Source organism: Phocoena sinus, chromosome 6, assembly GCF_008692025.1.
Source record: "Phocoena sinus isolate mPhoSin1 chromosome 6, mPhoSin1.pri, whole genome shotgun sequence".
NCBI lineage: Eukaryota > Metazoa > Chordata > Mammalia > Artiodactyla > Phocoenidae > Phocoena > Phocoena sinus.
The window spans coordinates 68,443,015-68,462,066 of NC_045768.1; the positions used below are offsets into that span (position 1 = coordinate 68,443,015).

The 19,052-nt window shown below is 42.9% G+C and overlaps 1 protein-coding gene across 1 annotated transcript in view; it reads left to right on the forward strand.

Moving 5' to 3' along the window:
• Window positions 1-19,052, forward strand: part of ADAMTSL1 (ADAMTS like 1) — a 480,443-nt gene that overhangs the window by 282,315 nt on the left and 179,076 nt on the right. Inside the window, exon 13 of the mRNA XM_032634985.1 lies at window positions 6,132-6,342. Coding sequence (XP_032490876.1) covers window positions 6,132-6,342 — 211 coding nt within the window. The remainder of the gene's footprint in view (window positions 1-6,131; window positions 6,343-19,052) is intronic.

Consider the following 19,052-nt stretch of genomic DNA (forward strand, 5'->3'; position numbering starts at 1 on the left):
TAGTATTATTATTGTTATCGGCCATAATACGTGACGTCAGCTGGATATGTTGTGGTCACATCATGGCTTATGGCCCACGGCGAAGGGTCTCTCTGCTGTGCCCAAGGCCAAGAACTGGCCAGATACAGGCAGGGTGACAAGACCCCGTTCCAATAAGTCAGAGTTTGGGCAGAACTCCGGCACCATCAGAAAAACAAAGGGGAAATCAGGAAACCAAGCCTAAAATCCAATTATAATGACAGGCCAACCCAAGGACACATTATGCCGGGCAGAGGGCAGGAAGCCTGATTCCAGCCTTGCGGGGTGGGAGGTAACCTGTCTCCTGCCTGCCCTTGGGCAGGAGTCAATTGCAGGAGCTTGGCAAGGTCCAGCCTGAAGCTACAGGGCATCACTGTGATCTCCCGACGCCTAGTGCCTTCCCTGCAAGCAGGTTTTGGCAGAAAGAAACAGGAATGTGGAGAAGAAGGGTTCAACAGAAAGGAAACAGAAAGGAAACAGTATAGAAAGAGAAGTCGGGGGGAACCAGGCTCCCGAACATTTTGGCCGTGAGCCCAACCATGAAGCCAACACCTGAAGCCTAGAAGCTAAAAGAAATCATAGTGATCATGTTTACTCTTCTCTATATACAGAACCACAGATCCTTTAGCCAAAACCATTGGAGCAGATGTGTTTTGGAATACAGAATTTGGGGCATTTTCGAAATATGTTAGGATTACTAAGACGTTAAGTGTATAACATCTGTAGTGAGTTCTGGGGGGGAAAAACACCATAATCCAACAGGCTACTATTACTGCAGTAAAACGTATAAATATTTACATCAAGTGAGATGTGACCTGTCAAGGCATCATGTCAGTCCAGGTCCAGCTTTGTTACCAGATAGTTTGCACCACACTGAAGAAAACCTAGTGGTGTTCAGAGCTTTGGGGACCTTGAAATTGGGGTGGGCGGTCGTTCAGAGGACACAGCTGAGATGTTGACCAGGCAAGTGACGAATCACTGGGGTTCCACTCAGCTTGAGTCCCCTCATCCTTCCTGAGCATCTGCTGTGTTCCAGGCACTGTGCTAGGCACTGAGGTCGCAGTTTGGTTTCCTAGGGCTGCCATAACAAAGTATTTACTACAAATGGGGTGACTTAAAGCAACAGAAATTTATTCTCTCAAAGTTCTGGAGGGAAAAATCAATTCCAAAATTACGACGTCAGCAGAGCCATGGTCCCTGAAACGTGTGAGGGAGAATCCTTCCTTGCCTCTTCTAGCTTCTGGAGTTTACCAGCAATCCCCGACATTCCTTGGCTTGTAGATGCATCACTGTCATCTTTGTCTCTGTCATGACATGGCATTCTCCCTGGGTGTCTCTCTCTCTTCTTATGAGGTACCTGTCATATTGGATTAAGGACCCACCCTGCTCTAGGATGACCTCATCTTAAGTGATTACATCCACCATGACCCTACTTCCAAATGAGGTCACATTCTGAGGTACTGGGGGTTAGGACTCCAGCATATCTTTTGGGGGGATACAATTAAACCCATAACAAGTGGTAAACCAAAACAGGCACAGCTTCATGCTCTCATCAAGGTAATAGTCGAGCAGGATACTCAGATTACAGGTGCGTTCTAAAGAAGACATACAGATGGCCAACGGGTATACGAAAAATGCTCAGCGTCACCAATCATCAGGGAAATGCAAACGAAAACTACAATGAGATATCATCTCAGACCCGTCAGGATGGCCATCATCAAAAAACCAAAGACAACAAATGTTGGCAAGAATGTAGAGAAATTGGAACCCTTGCACACTGTTGGGGGAAGTACAAAATGGTGCAGCCACTGTGGAAAACAGTATAGTGGTTCCTCCAAAAATTAAAAATAAAACTATCACACGATCCTGCAATGCCACTTCTCAATATTTATCTAAAAGAATTGAAATCAGGACCTTGAAGGGATACTAGCATTCTCAGGTTCATTGTAGCACTCACCGTTCTCAGTAGCTGTTTCCAAGATGTGGAAACAGCTTAAATGCCCATGGGCAGATGAATAGATCAAGATGTGATGTATACTTTCAATGGAATATTATTCAGCCTTAGAAAGGAAGGAAATTTTGCAATGTGTAACAATATGGATGAACCTTAAAGACTTTATGCTAAGTTAAATAAACCAGTCACAGAAGGACAGATACTACATGATACCACTTACATGAGGTATCTAAAATAGTCAAATTCATAGACTCAAAGAGTGGAACGGTGGTTGCCAGGAGCTCAGGAGAGGGGGAAATGGAGAGTTACAATCAACAGGCATAAAATTTCAGTTAAGCAAGATGAGTGTTAGAGATTTGCTGTGCAACAGTGTACCTAGAGACAACGATACTGTATACTGCACACTTAAAATTTTGTTAAGAGAGTAGATCCCATGGTACGTGTTCGTACCACAATATAACAAAAGAGAAAAACAAGTGTGTTGAGAATTTCCAAATGGAGAGTATTCGTGGAACCGTATCGTAGAGGAGAATTTTACCCAGTTGAGGGCTTCCTCCCTGAGGAAGTAACATTTTCAGTGAAGATGAAAAGATGAGTTAAAGTCAGCCAGACAAAGTGAGGGAAGAAGCACAAACGCCCTCGCCCTCGGACGTCCAGAGCCCCTGTCCTCCTCAGCACTGGGCCTATGAGAAGCCAGAATCCCAGGGAAGACCTGTCAGTGTCTCCCAGGCTGCCAGCTACAGCTCATCCTGCCCGCAGGCTGGGTCCCACCAGCCTACAGTCCCTCCGTCAGCCAGCAGGACCCAGCACTCACAATCGGAGCCCCTATGCAGGAGAGCAGCAGCGGGGGCATCTCTCTGTTTTCCCTCGTTTGGCCTAAATTGATTAAAATACTTTGACCCAGAATCAGCAAAGTGCTTAACACACAGATAGCTTCTGCTGCCCTCCTTCCCTTGAGAAAGCAATGTACCTTTATCATGAGTAAGCAGATATGTCTGTTTTGTGAGTTTTTCCAGCAGCACTGAAGTGGCCTCATGGCTGCCAGATGCCTCTGTTTCAAGATCCCAGTGACTAAATTTCTGCCAGAGGTGAGGGCAGGAGTAGGGGCAGCAGCGGTGTAGGGACTAAATTAGGGCAAGTTTCAGCCTTGGGCCAGTGCTCGCTGTGCAAGCGGCTCCTTTATGAGACATCCATAGCGAGGTCATCAGCATTGGGTGTAGTTGCTGGATTCTGTCTTACACCCACAATAGTTTAGTGTTTCTCTTGAAAGTGGGAGGGGGGAGGGAGGAAAACATCCTCTTTCGAAGCATGACAAATATGGAGAACATATGGCCTGGTGATTTTTCACACCGAGAATGCAGATCCAGCGCCCAGATCAAGATAACACATCCCAGAAACCCTCCCCCTCCCCCCACCGTCCTCTACTTCTAGGTACTACCCACCAAGGGTAACCACCACCCTCACTTCTAACGTTGCAGATTAGTTTTGGTTGTTGAGTTTTCTGTAAATGAAATCACACTATGGATTTTGCAGCCGTGGTTTTGTTCACTCAGTTTCATGTCTGTGAGATTCAGTCGTGTTGTTGTGGTAGTTTATATTCATGCTTCTGTCAAGGTTTGTGTGAATATATCGTAATTATCTATCCGTTCAACTGTTGATGGACATTTAGGTTGTTTCCCAGCTGAGCTATTAGGAATAGTGCTTCTTTGAACCTTCTCATATATGTCTTTTGCCGAACATATGCAAGTTTTGGGGAGAGAATATATACTTGTATTAGTTGTCTATTATTGCATAATGAATTTCTCCAAAACCTAGGAGTTCACAACAAAAATAAACATTTATTACCTCTCACAGTTTAATGAATGAGAAATCTGGGAGCAACTTGGAAAGGCAGTTCTGGCTCAGGGTGTCTCATGAGGTTGAAATCATCTGAAGGCCAGCCGCGGTCCAGCAGAGCTGCTTGCAAGGTAGCATGGGCCAGTGACCCATTGTCACTGGCACGTTGGTGCTGACTGTGGGTAAGCAGCCCCAGTTCCTTTGCATGTGGACTTTCCTCCAGATTTCTCGGGGTCCTCATGACATGGTGGCTGCCCTCCCCTACAGTAAGCAATCAGAGAGAGCCAAGTGGAAGCTACATCCTTTTTCTGATTTAGCCTTGGAAGTCACATAGCATCTGTTCTACCTCATTGGTGTGGACGTATTTTTAAAACCAATAGCCCACAACATTTTGAAGCTTGGAATTTATCCAAGCTAGGGATCTAAAAATAAGTTTATAGACATTCATACAAGGATCTAAAAGAAATATATTCAACCCAGCCTCTCCTCTTTTATTCATTTAAAATTTTATGAACGTTTGTAGGACAGTTCTCAAGGTATTTTCCGGAGATAAGATGATATTGTATAATAGAAGGTACAAAGGCTTTGGAGCCAGACACACCCAAGTTTGATCCTGGATTCACTACTTACTAATTATGGGTGTTTGGGCAAGCAGCCTCTTGGATTTTCAGATTCCTTCAACTTTAAAATAGGGAAAATCAGTAGAGCCCAACTCAGTGTTCTGGAAGTAATTAAATGAGATAATGTGTGTAAGGTGCTCATGATGATGGTAGGTCCCTTCCATTTGCTCATTTATTTAAAAAAATATTAACCATATACATTAATTATCCAGTAGTAAACGTATACATTAACTATCTAAAAAAAAAAGTATTAACCATAGACATTAACCATATACGTTAGCTATGAAGAACCCTGCGAGAGATACAAAACTGACTCAGACACGGACCTTGCCTTCCAGAGGTGTATATTCTGGTAGGGTCCTTGACAGATGGAATAACCGTAATACAACTGAGAAAATGTTCAGTGTCTGGAGCAGATGTGGATACAATCCTTTAAATATGGGTTAAATTTGGATATATAGAAATGGAAGAAATTTAGAGGGGCAAGGGAAAGACCAAAAGTATTCCAAATTAGGAGTAACATCTTCAGTAAAGACAGAGCTAGAAAACCAGGGGGCATGAATCGAGAATAACAAAGTACTTCATTACAGATATGGCTTAAATATAGGGTAGGAAAGGAGGTTGTGGAAATAGGGGTTGGAAAGGTAATTACCTATCAGAGTAGTTGAAAAGATTGAGAAAGCTACACTCAGTTTTACAGCCTGATGAGAAACATTAAAGCCAGAGACTTTTAAACCAATTTTCAGGGCTGGCTACAAAAGCTAGGCAGGCCTAGCTACTGAAGGATCTATTTGCCATGCTTTTCTTGGCTAACTCCTGTTTGTAGAACCTTTGTGTCTCACGTTGTAAACAGAACTTTCTAAAACTGATCATAAAGAACATTTCTCACTCCAAGCCCAAGCAGCTGAGGTGTTTCTTTATTATCCCCGCTTTGGAGGCTGCATCAACAGGGAATTGCAGTGAGACTGTTTTTACAGGCCACTCTAAATGTACTTGTCAAGACTTGGCCTTTTGGAATGGCCAATTCATGCCCTTAACTCATCTGTGTGTTGACTTCCTCTTCTAGGTAATGAGCTGTTCTCTCCACTTATTCCTCCTCGAGAAGAGTAATCTATTTAGCAACTCTCACTTTTGTTACATTCTCCAGTCCCAGGCAGTGATGATATTTCATACATAAGACCGAGATGTTTGTATGCTATGATGGAAGCTTGAAGGAAGTTGGAACCGGCAACCTTTCATTTTGAAGCCAAAGAAAAACAAGCACAGATTTTTCAGTCTTGCTAAGAATGGGGGCTAGAGAGATGAGCAGAAAGCTTTCTTCTAGACCCGCTATTCACTATGTGGTAACCAAAGCCTTTATGCGCTCAACTTATATCTTATCTAACATACCCTCCTATTTTGATGAAGCTTATACGTTTCATCAAAAGAGACATGGTTGTGACCATTCTTGGTGACTTTGTGGGTAAAAACTGGAGGTTCCATTTTATCACCCGCTTTGTTTACTCTGAATGAATTCTAGCGCATGAAGGGAAAGGATGGGTTCTAGGTTTGGGATAGAATTCCTAGCCAATCTTGTGCTAGAACTTCCCAAATACCCAGGTAGGTGTTTTTACTCCATTAGGTAACATTTGACGTCATGGGACCTGTTCTCTACACAAGTGCTCAGGGTGTCCTCTTCCTCTCTGGCTCTGATTTCTTCTCAGGTGGGAAATTGGCAAGTGGAGTCCATGTAGTCTCACCTGTGGGGTTGGCCTGCAGACCAGAGATGTCTCCTGCTCCCACCTACTTTCCAGAGAGATGAATGAAACAGTAATCCTGGCTGATGAGCTGTGTCACCAGCCCAAGCCCAACACGGTGCAAGCTTGTAACCGCTTCAACTGCCCCCCAGCCTGGTACCCTGCGCAGTGGCAGCCGGTGAGTTCTGGGGTTACCCAGTATCGGAGTTTGTGTTTGCAGCAGTGATTCGGGACAGGGAAAGTGCCCCGTGAGAGTGTTGTGTCATTAAAGGACTGTTCAAGATCTGCTCATCCCTCCTTGCTTAGTACTGCCCCAACCTTATTCAAATCCAGATCTTTTCATTACAATTACCAAGCTCTTTCTACTGTACCGCCTCCAGTGATATTCATGACAAAGTTTTCACTGAGCTAAGGAAAAATTTTTTTTAATAAGGACTGTGTGGTGGGTAAATTACCATAAAGCTACATTTTCTGAATGTGTGCTTTTTCTAGCTTTTGCTATTTAAAATTCAAAGAGATAAAGATACCAGGCAATGGCTTTTCTTTTTTTTTTTTAAACATAATTCCTTAGCAAAATAGAACGTTAGAAGTCGAGTTAATTACAGACTTTTAAAATTTTCCTGATCCATGGGGAACTATTGTTTAAAGCAGGGTTTGGCAAACTGTTGCCCAAAGCCAAATCCAGTTCACAACCAATTATTGTAAATAAACTTTTATTGGAAGACAGCCACACCCACTCTGTTATGTGTTTTTTGTGACGTTCCTGCATTATAAGGGCAGAACCGCTTGGTTGTGACGGAGACCGTATGGCCCACAAAACCTAAAACATTTACTCTGCCCCTTTACAGAACAGTTTGCTGACCCCATTCTCAAGCATATATTATAATAATAAAAATACAATTATTTTTATCCTCAAATCCTCTCTAAAATTAATATATATTTATCAAACTTTAGCTAAGTAACCTTTTTGCATGCCTTTAAAAAATACAGGATTTTAGATTGATTACTTCGATAAAATCTCATTGTACAATTGCCTCCCTATTAGAATATCAGACGTAGTTTTAAAGTGACAACAAAGGTCACAAAAAGTAAGCCTGAAAGGTGAGGGGGACTTGCATCCTCCTTTTACTGAAACAGTTTTTCACTCTCAGAAGTGTCCCAGTTAGAATGATAAATCACGTGGTCATCTAACTGAGAAGGAGAGAGGAAGACAGCCTTGGTGCCAAGTCAAAGAGCTGCCCTTTCCGTGCGTCCTCTCTGCTTCTTCACAGCCAGTGAGCAGAGCCCCTTCCTTCTTCCTTCCCCTTCTTGGGGCTGTGATTTAGCAAAGTGCTCAAAGAATCAAACAGTAATGAGTGAGCAACACACTAACGTATAGAGCATCTAGAAACAGACGTTGACTATATATATATCCTTTTTGAGCTTAAATGTACTATATGGCTAGGTTTGTAAAGTCCATGCTACTGTGTGATGGTTTGTGCAAGTCAAGAGAACGTTATATATTTTGAACATCTATGTACCATGTTCTGTTAAGAAATATATGTTGTGACACACCTAATTGAAGTTAATCCTCACAATAGTCCAGTGAAAAGTAGATTTTATTGTCTTCATTTTAGTTACAGATGATATAACTGTGTCCTAGATATGGTTTTGCCCAAGGTCATAGAGCCTGGTCCAGAGCCCAGGTCTCCTGATTTCTGGTACATTTATACTTTTACCTTTAACTATACTTCAGCTTCATACTGCACCAGTAACCCATGATAACACTAAGAAAGGATGAGGTCAGCCCAGTCAACCTGTACTGTTGAAACTAAGTCCCTGTATTATTAGTTTGTGTTGCCATTAAGTACCTAATAAGTTCTGGGTAAAATGTTTATTGAATAACAAAATGAATGAATAGGCCAATAGTACTGCCCACAAGCCCTGAAGTTTTTTACTTTATATCCTCCTGATAGGTTTGTTTCATAGCTATAGGTAATAATATTGACCGTGAAAGTCAGTGAAACACCCACCTCTTTCAATAGCCACACATGCTGCTGAATAATGGCAGTGACCGGCACATCCATATACATGACCTTTTCCGGTCTGTTGCCAACACTGCCACCCCATGCCCGGTGGCCCTGTTTGAAACAGTTGATTTCTAAGGAGTCAATTACTCTTCCACTTTCCATCGCCCTTGGGCCTGTTAAGACATGAATTTATTTTGAAAACTTTTTCTATTTCCTTCCATTAGGGAGAAGACTTTAAGATGAGTTGGATTTAAGTCCATTTTTCAGATCAGGAAAGTAATAGTAAAAACTCTTTGAAGTTTAGCCAGTGAACCACTGACTATACTTTATTAGGACCTTTAAAAAGATCTTTTTCATACCCAATGCATAAAGATCTTTTTCATACCCAGTGCATAATAATTGTGAAAAATATTCAAACATAGTAAGAAATGAAGAACATAGAAAGTGAAAGCCACCAGGGATTCTATCTTCCAGAGAAAAATCCCTGTTAAACATTTGGTGCATAGGACTCCTTGGTCACTTTTAGGAATCCCTCTGAACCTAGAGGAAACAATAGACTATTCTTATATTATTTCCTAGAATCCTACTTCTTTAGTTAAGTTTTTTTAGGCAAAATCAGCTATTACTGACCACTTATTAGGAGAGGGGAAGTCATTGTTTATGCTTATGGAATGAGTCAGGAGTAATTTAAGCGTCTCCAAGCTAATTGGCTGTTGTCCTAGGACACCACTTAGTTAAGAAATCAGCTGTTGACCATGCATTTGCCTGGTCAGCCCTCTGGTCCCTTGGCAGTCCTTGCTGGGACAGGAGACCTGCAGTGCACCTACATGGTTTTTTCCATTTAGCTGCCTGCATGTACCAGGAGATAGTGCTGAGGTCTCTAATCCTGCAATAGCCAGTTTATGGTCTTTTTTCATATGAAAGAAAAGAAGAGGGTGGATCAAATGCTTCATTTAAAGGAAGACAGATAACAACGTGATGGCCATTGGCCTGCCTGAGGAGAGAAACTCCCCCTCCTTGCTTTTTGAATATTGGGCTACCACTGACCTCATGCGTATTACCTATGCTTTGCTTTCTGGGGAAAAAAAACATATGTAAATTGTCATTTACCAGCTAAGAACGCAACCTCCTTTGTCCTTTGTAGAGCACTTGCCTGACAAGTAAGAAGTAGCCAAGATTTACACATTTTACAGGTCTGAGAAGACAAGTACGGAGTCCAAAGATTTATGTTAACGTTTTAGTTTAGAAACAATTATGCAGAAATGAAACACAGATATAATTTCTAATTCTAACTTTGGTGTTTAGGGGGCCATCTTTATTTCACCTCTTACTCACTACTGCATCCCTTGGTTTTCATCTTTGGTCTTGTGGGAAGGACTCACTTAATATTTATCTTTAGCATTTTATCTATAATAGCTTGTTGAGTTTTTTTGGTTGGCTTCTGAAACACTTACATACTTAGTGCATTAGGTCTCCTGAATCCTGTCTAATTTATTAAATATACACACATCCTCCTCCTCCTCTTCGTCATCATCATCATCTTTGGTGTTGGCTCTATATTACTTTTTTAAATGTTTTATTGAAGTATGGTTAATTTTCAATGTAGCCTTACTTTCTGGCGTACAGCAAAGCAATTCAGTTTTGTTTTGTTTTGTTTTGTTTTTTTGCGGTACGCGGGCCTCTCACCGCGGTGGCCTCTCCCGTTGCGGAGCACAGGCTCCGGACGCGCAGGCTCAGCGGCCATGGCTCACAGGCCTAGGCGCTCCGCGGCATGTGGGATCTTCCCAGACTGGGGCACAAACCCGTGTCCCCTGCACCGGCAGGCGGACTCTCGACCACTGCGCCACCAGGGAAGCCCAAGCACTTCAGTTTTATATATATTTTTTCAGATTCTTTTCCATTATAGGTTATTACAAGACATTGACTATAGTTCTCTGTGCTGTACAGTAGGTCCTTGTTGTTTCTCTGTTTTATATACAGTAGTGTGTATCTGCTAATCTCAAACTCCCAATTTATCTCCCCCCGCCACCTTGCCATCCCCTTCAGTAACCGTAAGTTTGTTTTCTATGTCTGTTAGTCTATTTCTGTTGTGTAAATAAGTTCATCCCCACCACTTTTTTAGATGCCACATATAAGTGATATCACATGATATTTGTCTCTCTCTGTCTGAAGTCCTCCACTTAATATGATAATCTCTAGGTCCATCCATTATATTACTTTTTATACACCTCACGAGAGATCATTTTCACAACTGGTGTGTTACAGCACCATGATTGAGAACCACTGTTACAGATGCATACGTCAGTCTGAGACACCTTGATCACGAGAGTCTTCTGCTAGGATTTTTTTCAGTGACTCTCCACTGCCATATAATAAAGCCCAATGGCTTAGTCAGGCCTTCATCCCTCTGCACGTCTGCCCCTGTCCATGTCTTAACTGTGGTTCTCCCATCCCTGCTTGTGCATTCCTTCTGCCCACGCTTCTCCCTGCCCACCCGCAGTTCCCCTCCCCTCTGCCTGTCAAAGCCGGCAGGAGTCCCGCCTCTCCCACCAGGACTCCTCTATACCCTCCTGCTCTGCAGCCACATGGCGTTCACGGTCAGTGCTGTTCATTTAACAGTCACATACCACCTTACCTGCTGCTTTCCCATGACTCCTGAGTTAGACCGTCAGGTCAGTAACAGCAGTAACCCAGTCTCAGTGAGAACCCGCCACACCCATGCAGGTGTGTAAAGCATAGAGAATGGTGCTGAAAAGGTCCATGGCAAGTGTGCCTGTTCATTTATGGAGCACTTGATACATTTCAGGAGCTTCTTCTTATTCTAAAAAGAGTATGTATCCAGTGCGGTTCTAGGAACTTTTTTTTAATTTTTATTTTATATTGGAGTATAGTTGATTAACAATGTTGTGTCAGTTTCAGGTGTACAGCAAAGTGATTCAGTTATATATACATATGTATCTATTCTTTTTCAAGTTCTTTTCCCCTTTAGGTTATTATACACACTGCTGTATTTGAAATAGAAAGGATTTTTTTAAATAAATTTATTTTATCTATTTATTTTTGGCTGCATTGGGTCTTTGCTGCTGCGCGCGGGCTTTCTCTAGTTGCGGTGAGCAGGGGCTACTCTTCGTTGCGGTGCGCGGGCTTCTCACTGCAGTGGCTTCTCTTGTTGCAGAGCACGGGCTCTAGGTGCGCGGGCTTCAGTAGTTGTAGCACATGGGCTCAGTAGTTGTGGCTCATGGACTCTAGAGCACAGGCTCAGCAGTTGTGGCGCACGGGCTTAGCTGCTCCGCGGCATGTGGGATCTTCCCGGACCAGGGCTCGAACCTGTGTCTCCTGCATTGGCAGGCAGATTCTTAACCACTGCGCCACCAGGGAAGCCCAGAAAGGATATTTTTAATGCTAATCTAAAAGTAGATTAAAATCATTTTTAAAGAGATCACAAAGGAGGGAGTTAAGGTTGGACATATGCTCATATCTATAGCAGGGTTCCAATTACCCTTATTAACTCACTTTTTAAAAAATTTTATTGGAGTATAGTTGATTTACAATGTTGTGTTAGTTTCAGGTGTACAGCAAAGTGACTCAGTTATACATATATCCACTCTCTTTTATTTTTAGATTCTTTTTCCATATAGGCCATTACAGAGTATTGAGTAGAGTTCCCTGTGCTGTACAGCCAGTTCTTATTAGCTATCTATTTCATATATAGTAGTGTGTATATGTCAGTCCCAATCTCCCAGTTTATCCTCCCCCCTCCTCTTATGCCCTGGGAACCGTAAGTTTGTTGTCTTCATCTATGACTCACTTTTGTTTTGTAACTATAGGAAATTCACTTTTATTTTTAACGTATTTAATCCTCACTGTCCTTGATGTGATAGTTACTACTCTGATCCTCAGCTTACAGATGAGGAAACTAAAGCACTGTGAGGTTAGCATGAATTCAGACTTTATTTAGTAGAGTTCATTCTACTGCTCTTCAGTTTATCTTTTAATCCCTACGGCAATCCTTTGAGGAAACAAGGCTCAGAGAGGCTGTGTTTGTCCCGGCTCACATAGCCAGTAAGTGGAAAAGGGATCTGTATGAGTCAAAGTCCATTCTTTTTTCCACTATGCAGTGCAGCATTCCCAAAACCTCTTTACAATTTGCTCTAAACTGTTAAATTGTGAGGAAATCTGATAGCAGCTCAAAAATCAGCAGTTTACATAAAACTCAGTATTTGTTGCATTATCCAGGGTAGTTAATCTGTGTATGTTTCCTCTTGCTGCTATAACAAATTACCACACACTCGTGGCTTAAAAGAACATGAATTTATTATCTTATAGCTCAGGAGGTCAGAAGTCTGAAATCGGTTTCGCTTGGCTAAAATCAAGGTGTTGGCGGGTTTGCATTCCTTCTAGAAGTTCTAGGGGAGGATCTGTTTGCCTTTTCCAGCCTCTAGAGGCTTCTGGCTTCCTTGGCTCATGGCCCCTTCCTCCAGCTTCAAAGCACTTCCCTCAGATTCTGTCTTTATACCCTGTCTGACTCCAGTCCTCCTGCCATCGTCTTACAAGGACCATTGTGACTACATCAGCCCCACCTTGATAACCCAGGTAATCTCCACATCTCAAGATGTCTAACTGAATACCCTCTGCAAAGTCGCTTTTACCACGTCAGGTCAAATGTTCACAGGTTCCAGTGATACGGACATAGATATCTCTGGGGTCATGACTCAGCCTGCTTCAGTCTGCTAGACTGTGGGCTGATAAGCCTATTTGTCTCCATTAGCACAAAGTAAAAGTCTGCCTTCTACTCCTCTTGCCACTATGTATGAGCTCTGTAGGCATCAATCTTATTTGTTTTTATTCTAAAAAAAACCCTTTAAAACAGAAATGAGAGAAAAAGAGAAAGATGCGAGAAAGATTAAACTGAAATGAATGAGAGAGTCCACTCTGAAGCATCATTTCTATTTCTCTATATGGCCTGTGTTTTATGTGCAGGATTGTGTCCACCCACTGTACATACATATTGCTCACATCTGTATAGAGACTGAAACAATCACCACAGCCCCTATTTTCCCCCCTTGCTTGAAACTGTGATTATGTGGCCACTTACCTGTAAACCTTTTTTTCTTTTTTTTTAATTCAGGGTTACAATTCAGAATGCCTGTAGTTTAGCTATGTAAAAAGATATATGAGAGAAGAGTCCCTGCTGGTAATATTTAGGGGAAAAAAAGAGAATTTTAATAACTATAAATACTTGAGAATTAAAATTTTCATTTAGATTTAAACACACCACACAGGAAAGAATGACTTTGATCTGGATTAGAGGGCTGATTTCTGGCAGAAAGAGTCAATGTAGTCATCAGTTTTGTTATATACCAGTGACTAAAATGTAAATCCTCATGAGTTAGAGACCATCTTTATTTAAAATGTTGTATCCAGGGAGGAAAAAAATCTATTGGGATATTTATCTTAATTTTTAGTAGTGTATTTCACAAAGAAATGGATGCTTGATCCTACCTCTAGAAGCAACAATAAATGTCGGACTTCCCTGGTGGCGCAGTGGTTAAGAATACGCCTGCCAATGCAGGGGACACAGGTTCGAGCCCTGGTCCGGGAAGATCCCATGTGCCGCAGAGCAACTAAGCCCGTGCACCACAACTACTGAGCCTGTGCTCTAGAGCCCGCAAGCCACAACTACTGAGCCCACGTGCCACAACTACTGAGCCCACGTGCCACAACTACTGAAGCCCGCAGGCCTAGAGCCTGTGCTCTGCCACAGCAGAAGCCACTGCAATGCGAAGCCTGCACACCACAACAAAGAGTAGCCCCCGCTCACTGCAACTAGAGGGAGCCCGCGCAACAAAGACCCAACGCAGCCAAAAAATAATTAATTAATTAATTAAAAAATAAATAAATGTCAGCAAAACAGATCAGAGTTCACATTTCACAGGTGAAGTGTTTTTGTTTTTATTTATTAGCAGAAAATTCTTTTTAACAATTGCTCTGAATTTTAGTGGGTATGCTAGCCCATGCTTCACGAAGTAACAGGAATGTGAAACCCAGACGATATACTGCACACCCCTTGCACTTCCAGGGTTAAGAAAGCTTAATCGATATTAGATTAACAAGATACTTTTTAATTCACAAAGTGGCCCATATAGAAATTCTGTTCTTATTTAATAATTTTGTTTAGTAAGTGAGATTCCATTCCTCATGTTTTTGTTTGTTGTTTTTCTGAGCCTTCCTTCAGTTTGACTTAGTTTTTCCCACTGTTATATACTAAACACTCTCTGATTACCCTTTGAACCTCTCAACCTCATATATTGCAAAGTTACCTCAAATTCTGAAGGTCAAACGTCAAGCTCGATAACACACCTACCTGCCACCTTCCCCCATAGACCTGGCCTTCCCTCGTGGACCTTGTGCTGTGGGTAACACCACCATCTAGCCTGTTCTCCAGCGAGAAACTAGTGCCATCTCAGCCTCGTTTGTTCTTCACACTCAGTCAACACCCAAGTCCTGTTGATTCCACCTCCTATATCTTCCCAACCCCCCAATGCTCTCTTCCTCTCTCATCCTTCTGCCACTGCCTTGGTTCCAACGGTAACAAACTAACCAAACTACTACAAACAGCCTTTTACGTGCTCTCCCTGTACTGTCTCACCTAACTCTGATCTGATGTTTCCCAACCTGGTATCAGTGGTTCTTTACTACAGGCCCTCTGTCAAACTTTTAAAATACTAATATGTGCTCAGAACCCCCAAATAGGGGTATGGCATGCACTGTCGTTTAGACTTATGTGACAACAAAACCTTTTCTCCCTGGCACATCTATTAACATCTCACAGGGCGGTACTCTTTGGAACCCATTTTCCTTTGCCACCTGAATCATTTCTGCAAATTAGATCGTATTACCTCCTACTTTAAAACCTTTAATGACACCCCAGGCTCTCAAGAGTACGTCCAGTTATGTCCAAGGCCCTTCACTGTCTGCCACTCATCCGCCTTCTCAGTCTCCTTTCCCAATTACACGTCCCCATGAACCCTAAGCTCTGCCTTCTCAGGACTCCTCGGAGGTGTGTGAACATGCCGTGTTTCTCCGTCTGTGCACACGTGGTCCGACTCTGCCAGCGCTCCTATCTCCCCGGCCAACCCTTTCTGTGTCACTTCTTCTGCAAAGCCTTCCCCATCTTTTCCGTAAAGACTTGGTTGCACTCTCGTCTATATTCCCTCTTTTGTAAAACTGATCACACCTTAGGGTAAAGTGCAGTGACTGGACTGAGGCGTAGTGACCATCTTAAGTCCCCAGCACCTAGTACAGTGCCTGGCACTCAGCAAGTACTCAGGAAATGTTTGATGAAAGAATGAATGAGAGAATGAAGAAAGGAATGAAATGAGTTAGAAGCTAAGCAGAGCACATCATGTTAAAACTGGCAACTTGACCTTAGAAACAGAATGTAGACATCACTTTGTGTTGGGCTCAGTGTGTGACTCGAGGTACCAAGGAAGTGAACTCAGCTCTCAGTGAATTGAACTGTCAGCATGAAACCAAAAATGTCAAAAGAGGCAGAATTTATGAATGTGCTGATCACGGGGAAATCCTTAAAAATACAGGACACTCAGGCCATTGTATTTTTGTACAGAAACGTAACTTTTACGTGTTCCTCATGTTGTATTCTTTTTGCTTTTCTTATAAAACTAATGAACCCATGACCTTATATCCTGAAATATGCATGGCAACAAGGATAAGCAATGTACATGCTCTTTTGGGTTATTTATTCTGTTTATGGAATATATTTTAAAACAATACCCATTACCAGAGATCTACATCTTCATACCACAATATTATTTTCAATGATGATTCATAAAGCAAACATTTTTCATGGTATTTTATTAAATTTCTCTTGCTGCTGCTTTTAAAATCTTTTCTCCTTTGCATTCTGCCTCTCACATCAGAGCTATCAGCCTCACCACGTAACCTCGACCAGTTCACAAAGTCATCACAGTCTTTGGAACCTTTACTAATCTGAGATTTCATCTTCTACAATTTTAAAAAAAAAATTTGAAAACCACCTTTTCCTCAGTGTACACACCAGGGAAACTTTCTGAGCGACGTTGAGACAAGCGTTTAAAAGCCAAATCCCTGACGACATTAACCCAGCCAGAGGGTTGTCTGCCATCCCTGGAGGATCAGAGCACCCCACAGAGCACGCACTGCAGCTGGCTGAAACCCACTGCTGACTTACTTAGAAGAGGCTTCTGGCTAATGATAAAACAGTCCGATAAAAGGTGGATGTTCAGCCCATCAGCTGGATGTTTGTTTTACATCTTTTCAGCATCTGGCTTGTTGGCCCTTTCGTTCATCCAGTCATCGGTTCAACAAACATTTTATGAAGTATACGGTCTTCGCCAGATGCTATACTAGGCACTGGGGAATAGAAAGATGAATACGTTCCCTTTCCTCAAAAGTCACATAATCCTATGTGAATGCAGGGAGGCGGAGGAAAATAGCGGGAGCATAAGCAACCAGCCCTAACGGGATGTGCAGTACCCTTCCAGGTCAAGGTGGGGTGGGAGGTGACTTATACACCATGAGGCAGAGGGGTTAAAAGAGCCTTTCCTGAAGAAGTGACCAGTGAGCTGGGCCTTCAAGGATGTCTTGGAAGTTTCTGGATGGACAGAAAGGTGAAGGGCATTGCTCCCAGAGTGAACAACGTGATCAAAGGCCTGAGCAGAGGAGGCATCTGTGGGCCCAGGGAAGGGCAGATTGCCCACTGCAGCTAAAGCACCAGCCCACAGCAGGCCGGCAAGGGACGTGGCTGAGAAGCTCAATGCAGGTCAGACTGTGAGGGCTCTGAAGGACATTCTCAGGAGTCTTACTTTATCTTTGGGTGTTGAGAATTTCCTGCAAGTTTTCTGTGTAGGTCAAACTTCAAAATAACAAGCTGATTTTTTTTAACTTTTCTTGCAGCTGTTTTGTCATACAGTTGGCACAGAATTCCATATAGTGTTAGGGGGGAATCATCTGAGGGTCTGTCCCTTAAATGAGGTCCTATCTGCAAAGTGACAACTCGGCTCTGTTATTTTTTAATTTTATTTATTTATTTTTGCTGTATGCGGGCCTCTCACTGTTGCGGCCTCTTCCGCTGCGGAGCACAGGCTCCGGACGCGCAGGCTCAGCGGCCGTGGCTCACGGGCCCAGCCGCTCCGCGGCCTGTGGGATTTTCCCAGACCGGGGCACGAACCCGTGTCCCCTGCGTCGGCAGGTGGACTCTCAACCACTGCGCCACCAGGGAAGCCCTCAGCTCTGTTATTTTAAGTGAGTGGTCACACTCTATAGCACATTACAATGTCACCCTTAAAATAAAACCAACTATTTTCATCCGTTCCTTAATTTGAAAGAGAGAAAAAATTAACCTGCATTTTACCTTATTGCCACATTCAGTAAGATGCTTAAATCTGAACGCTGTTCTTATTCACCTACGTGTTTATATTGGGAGCATTTATTCAAATTGGATGGACACCCATACACCTTATAAGATACTCCACATAACCACTGGCTCTAACAGAGGCTGCTCTGGGTCCCAGGTTTTCCCCTCCATGTTTATTTTACTCCCATTGGAAATGATGGAGGGGCGTTCATTTGGAGAGATGGTTCTCAATCCTGGTTGCATAGAATTACCTGGGAGGTTTAAAAAAAGAATGTTTTTTAATTTAAAAAATTAATGTCTGGGACATATATTCCAGAGTTTAATGGATCTGAGATGGGGCCCAGGACTCAGGACTTTTCAAAAGCTCCCAGGTGGTTTTAAAGTGCAGCAGGGGCTTCCCTGGTGGCACAGTGGTTAAGAATCCACCTGCCAATGCAGAGGACACGGGTTCAAGCCCTGGTCCGGGAGGATCCCACTTGCCGCCGAACAACTAAGCCCGTGAGCCACAACTACTGAGTCTGTGCTCTAGAGCCCGCGAGCCACAAGTACTGACGCCCGCGTGCCTAGAGTCCGTGCTCTGCAACGAGAAGCCACTGCAGTGAGAAGCCCGCCCACCGCAACGAAGAGTAGCCCCCGCTCTCCGCAACTAGAGAAAGCACGCGCGCAGTAACGAAGACCCAACAACAGCCAAAAATAATTAATTAAATAAATAAATAAAGTGCATCAGGATTGGGACCACCGAATAAGAGGGTGACAGCTGGGCCACAGCAGCGTTCTGACTCTACTCAGAAGCACTGTATCACCATCCTCACCTTGACTCTGGGTACCCATCCCCCTTGCAGTTCTGACTCCAGCCACCTGATCACAGACCCCCATGAGTTCGGAGAGCCCACTGCTGCAGCACGAGAAGCTCCTACGGCACAAACGCTCAGCCTTTGTATACCCAGGCCTCATTTCTCAACAAGCGCAAGGGCAGCAGATTCAAGAAAAGGGACTATTCTTGAAGAAAGCAGAGCACTCCTTAGAGTTTTAAAATAAAATCCCTCCACCCCCAGAACAGAGTAGTCATGGTTGGTAGATTAGCTAGGGTTAGATTTTTTTCTCTTTTCCCTCTTTCTTAGCATTTGTGCCTATGCCTCCTTTTTTCATTTTTTAAAAAATTTTTATACAGTTTTTAAAGGTTACGTTCCATTTAGTCATCACAAAATATTGGCTATATTCCCTTTGTTGTATAATACATCCTGAGCCCATCTTACATCCAGTAGTTTGTGTCTCCCACTTCCTCACCCCTATATTGCCCCTCCCCCCCTCAACTGGTAACCGCTGGTTTGTTCCCTATATCTGTGATTCCGCTTCTTTTTTGTTACATTCACTAGTTTGTTGTAATTTTTAGATTCCACATGTAAGTGATTTCATACAGTATTTGTCTTTCCAGCTATGGACTTTCTAACGATGGACTAAAAA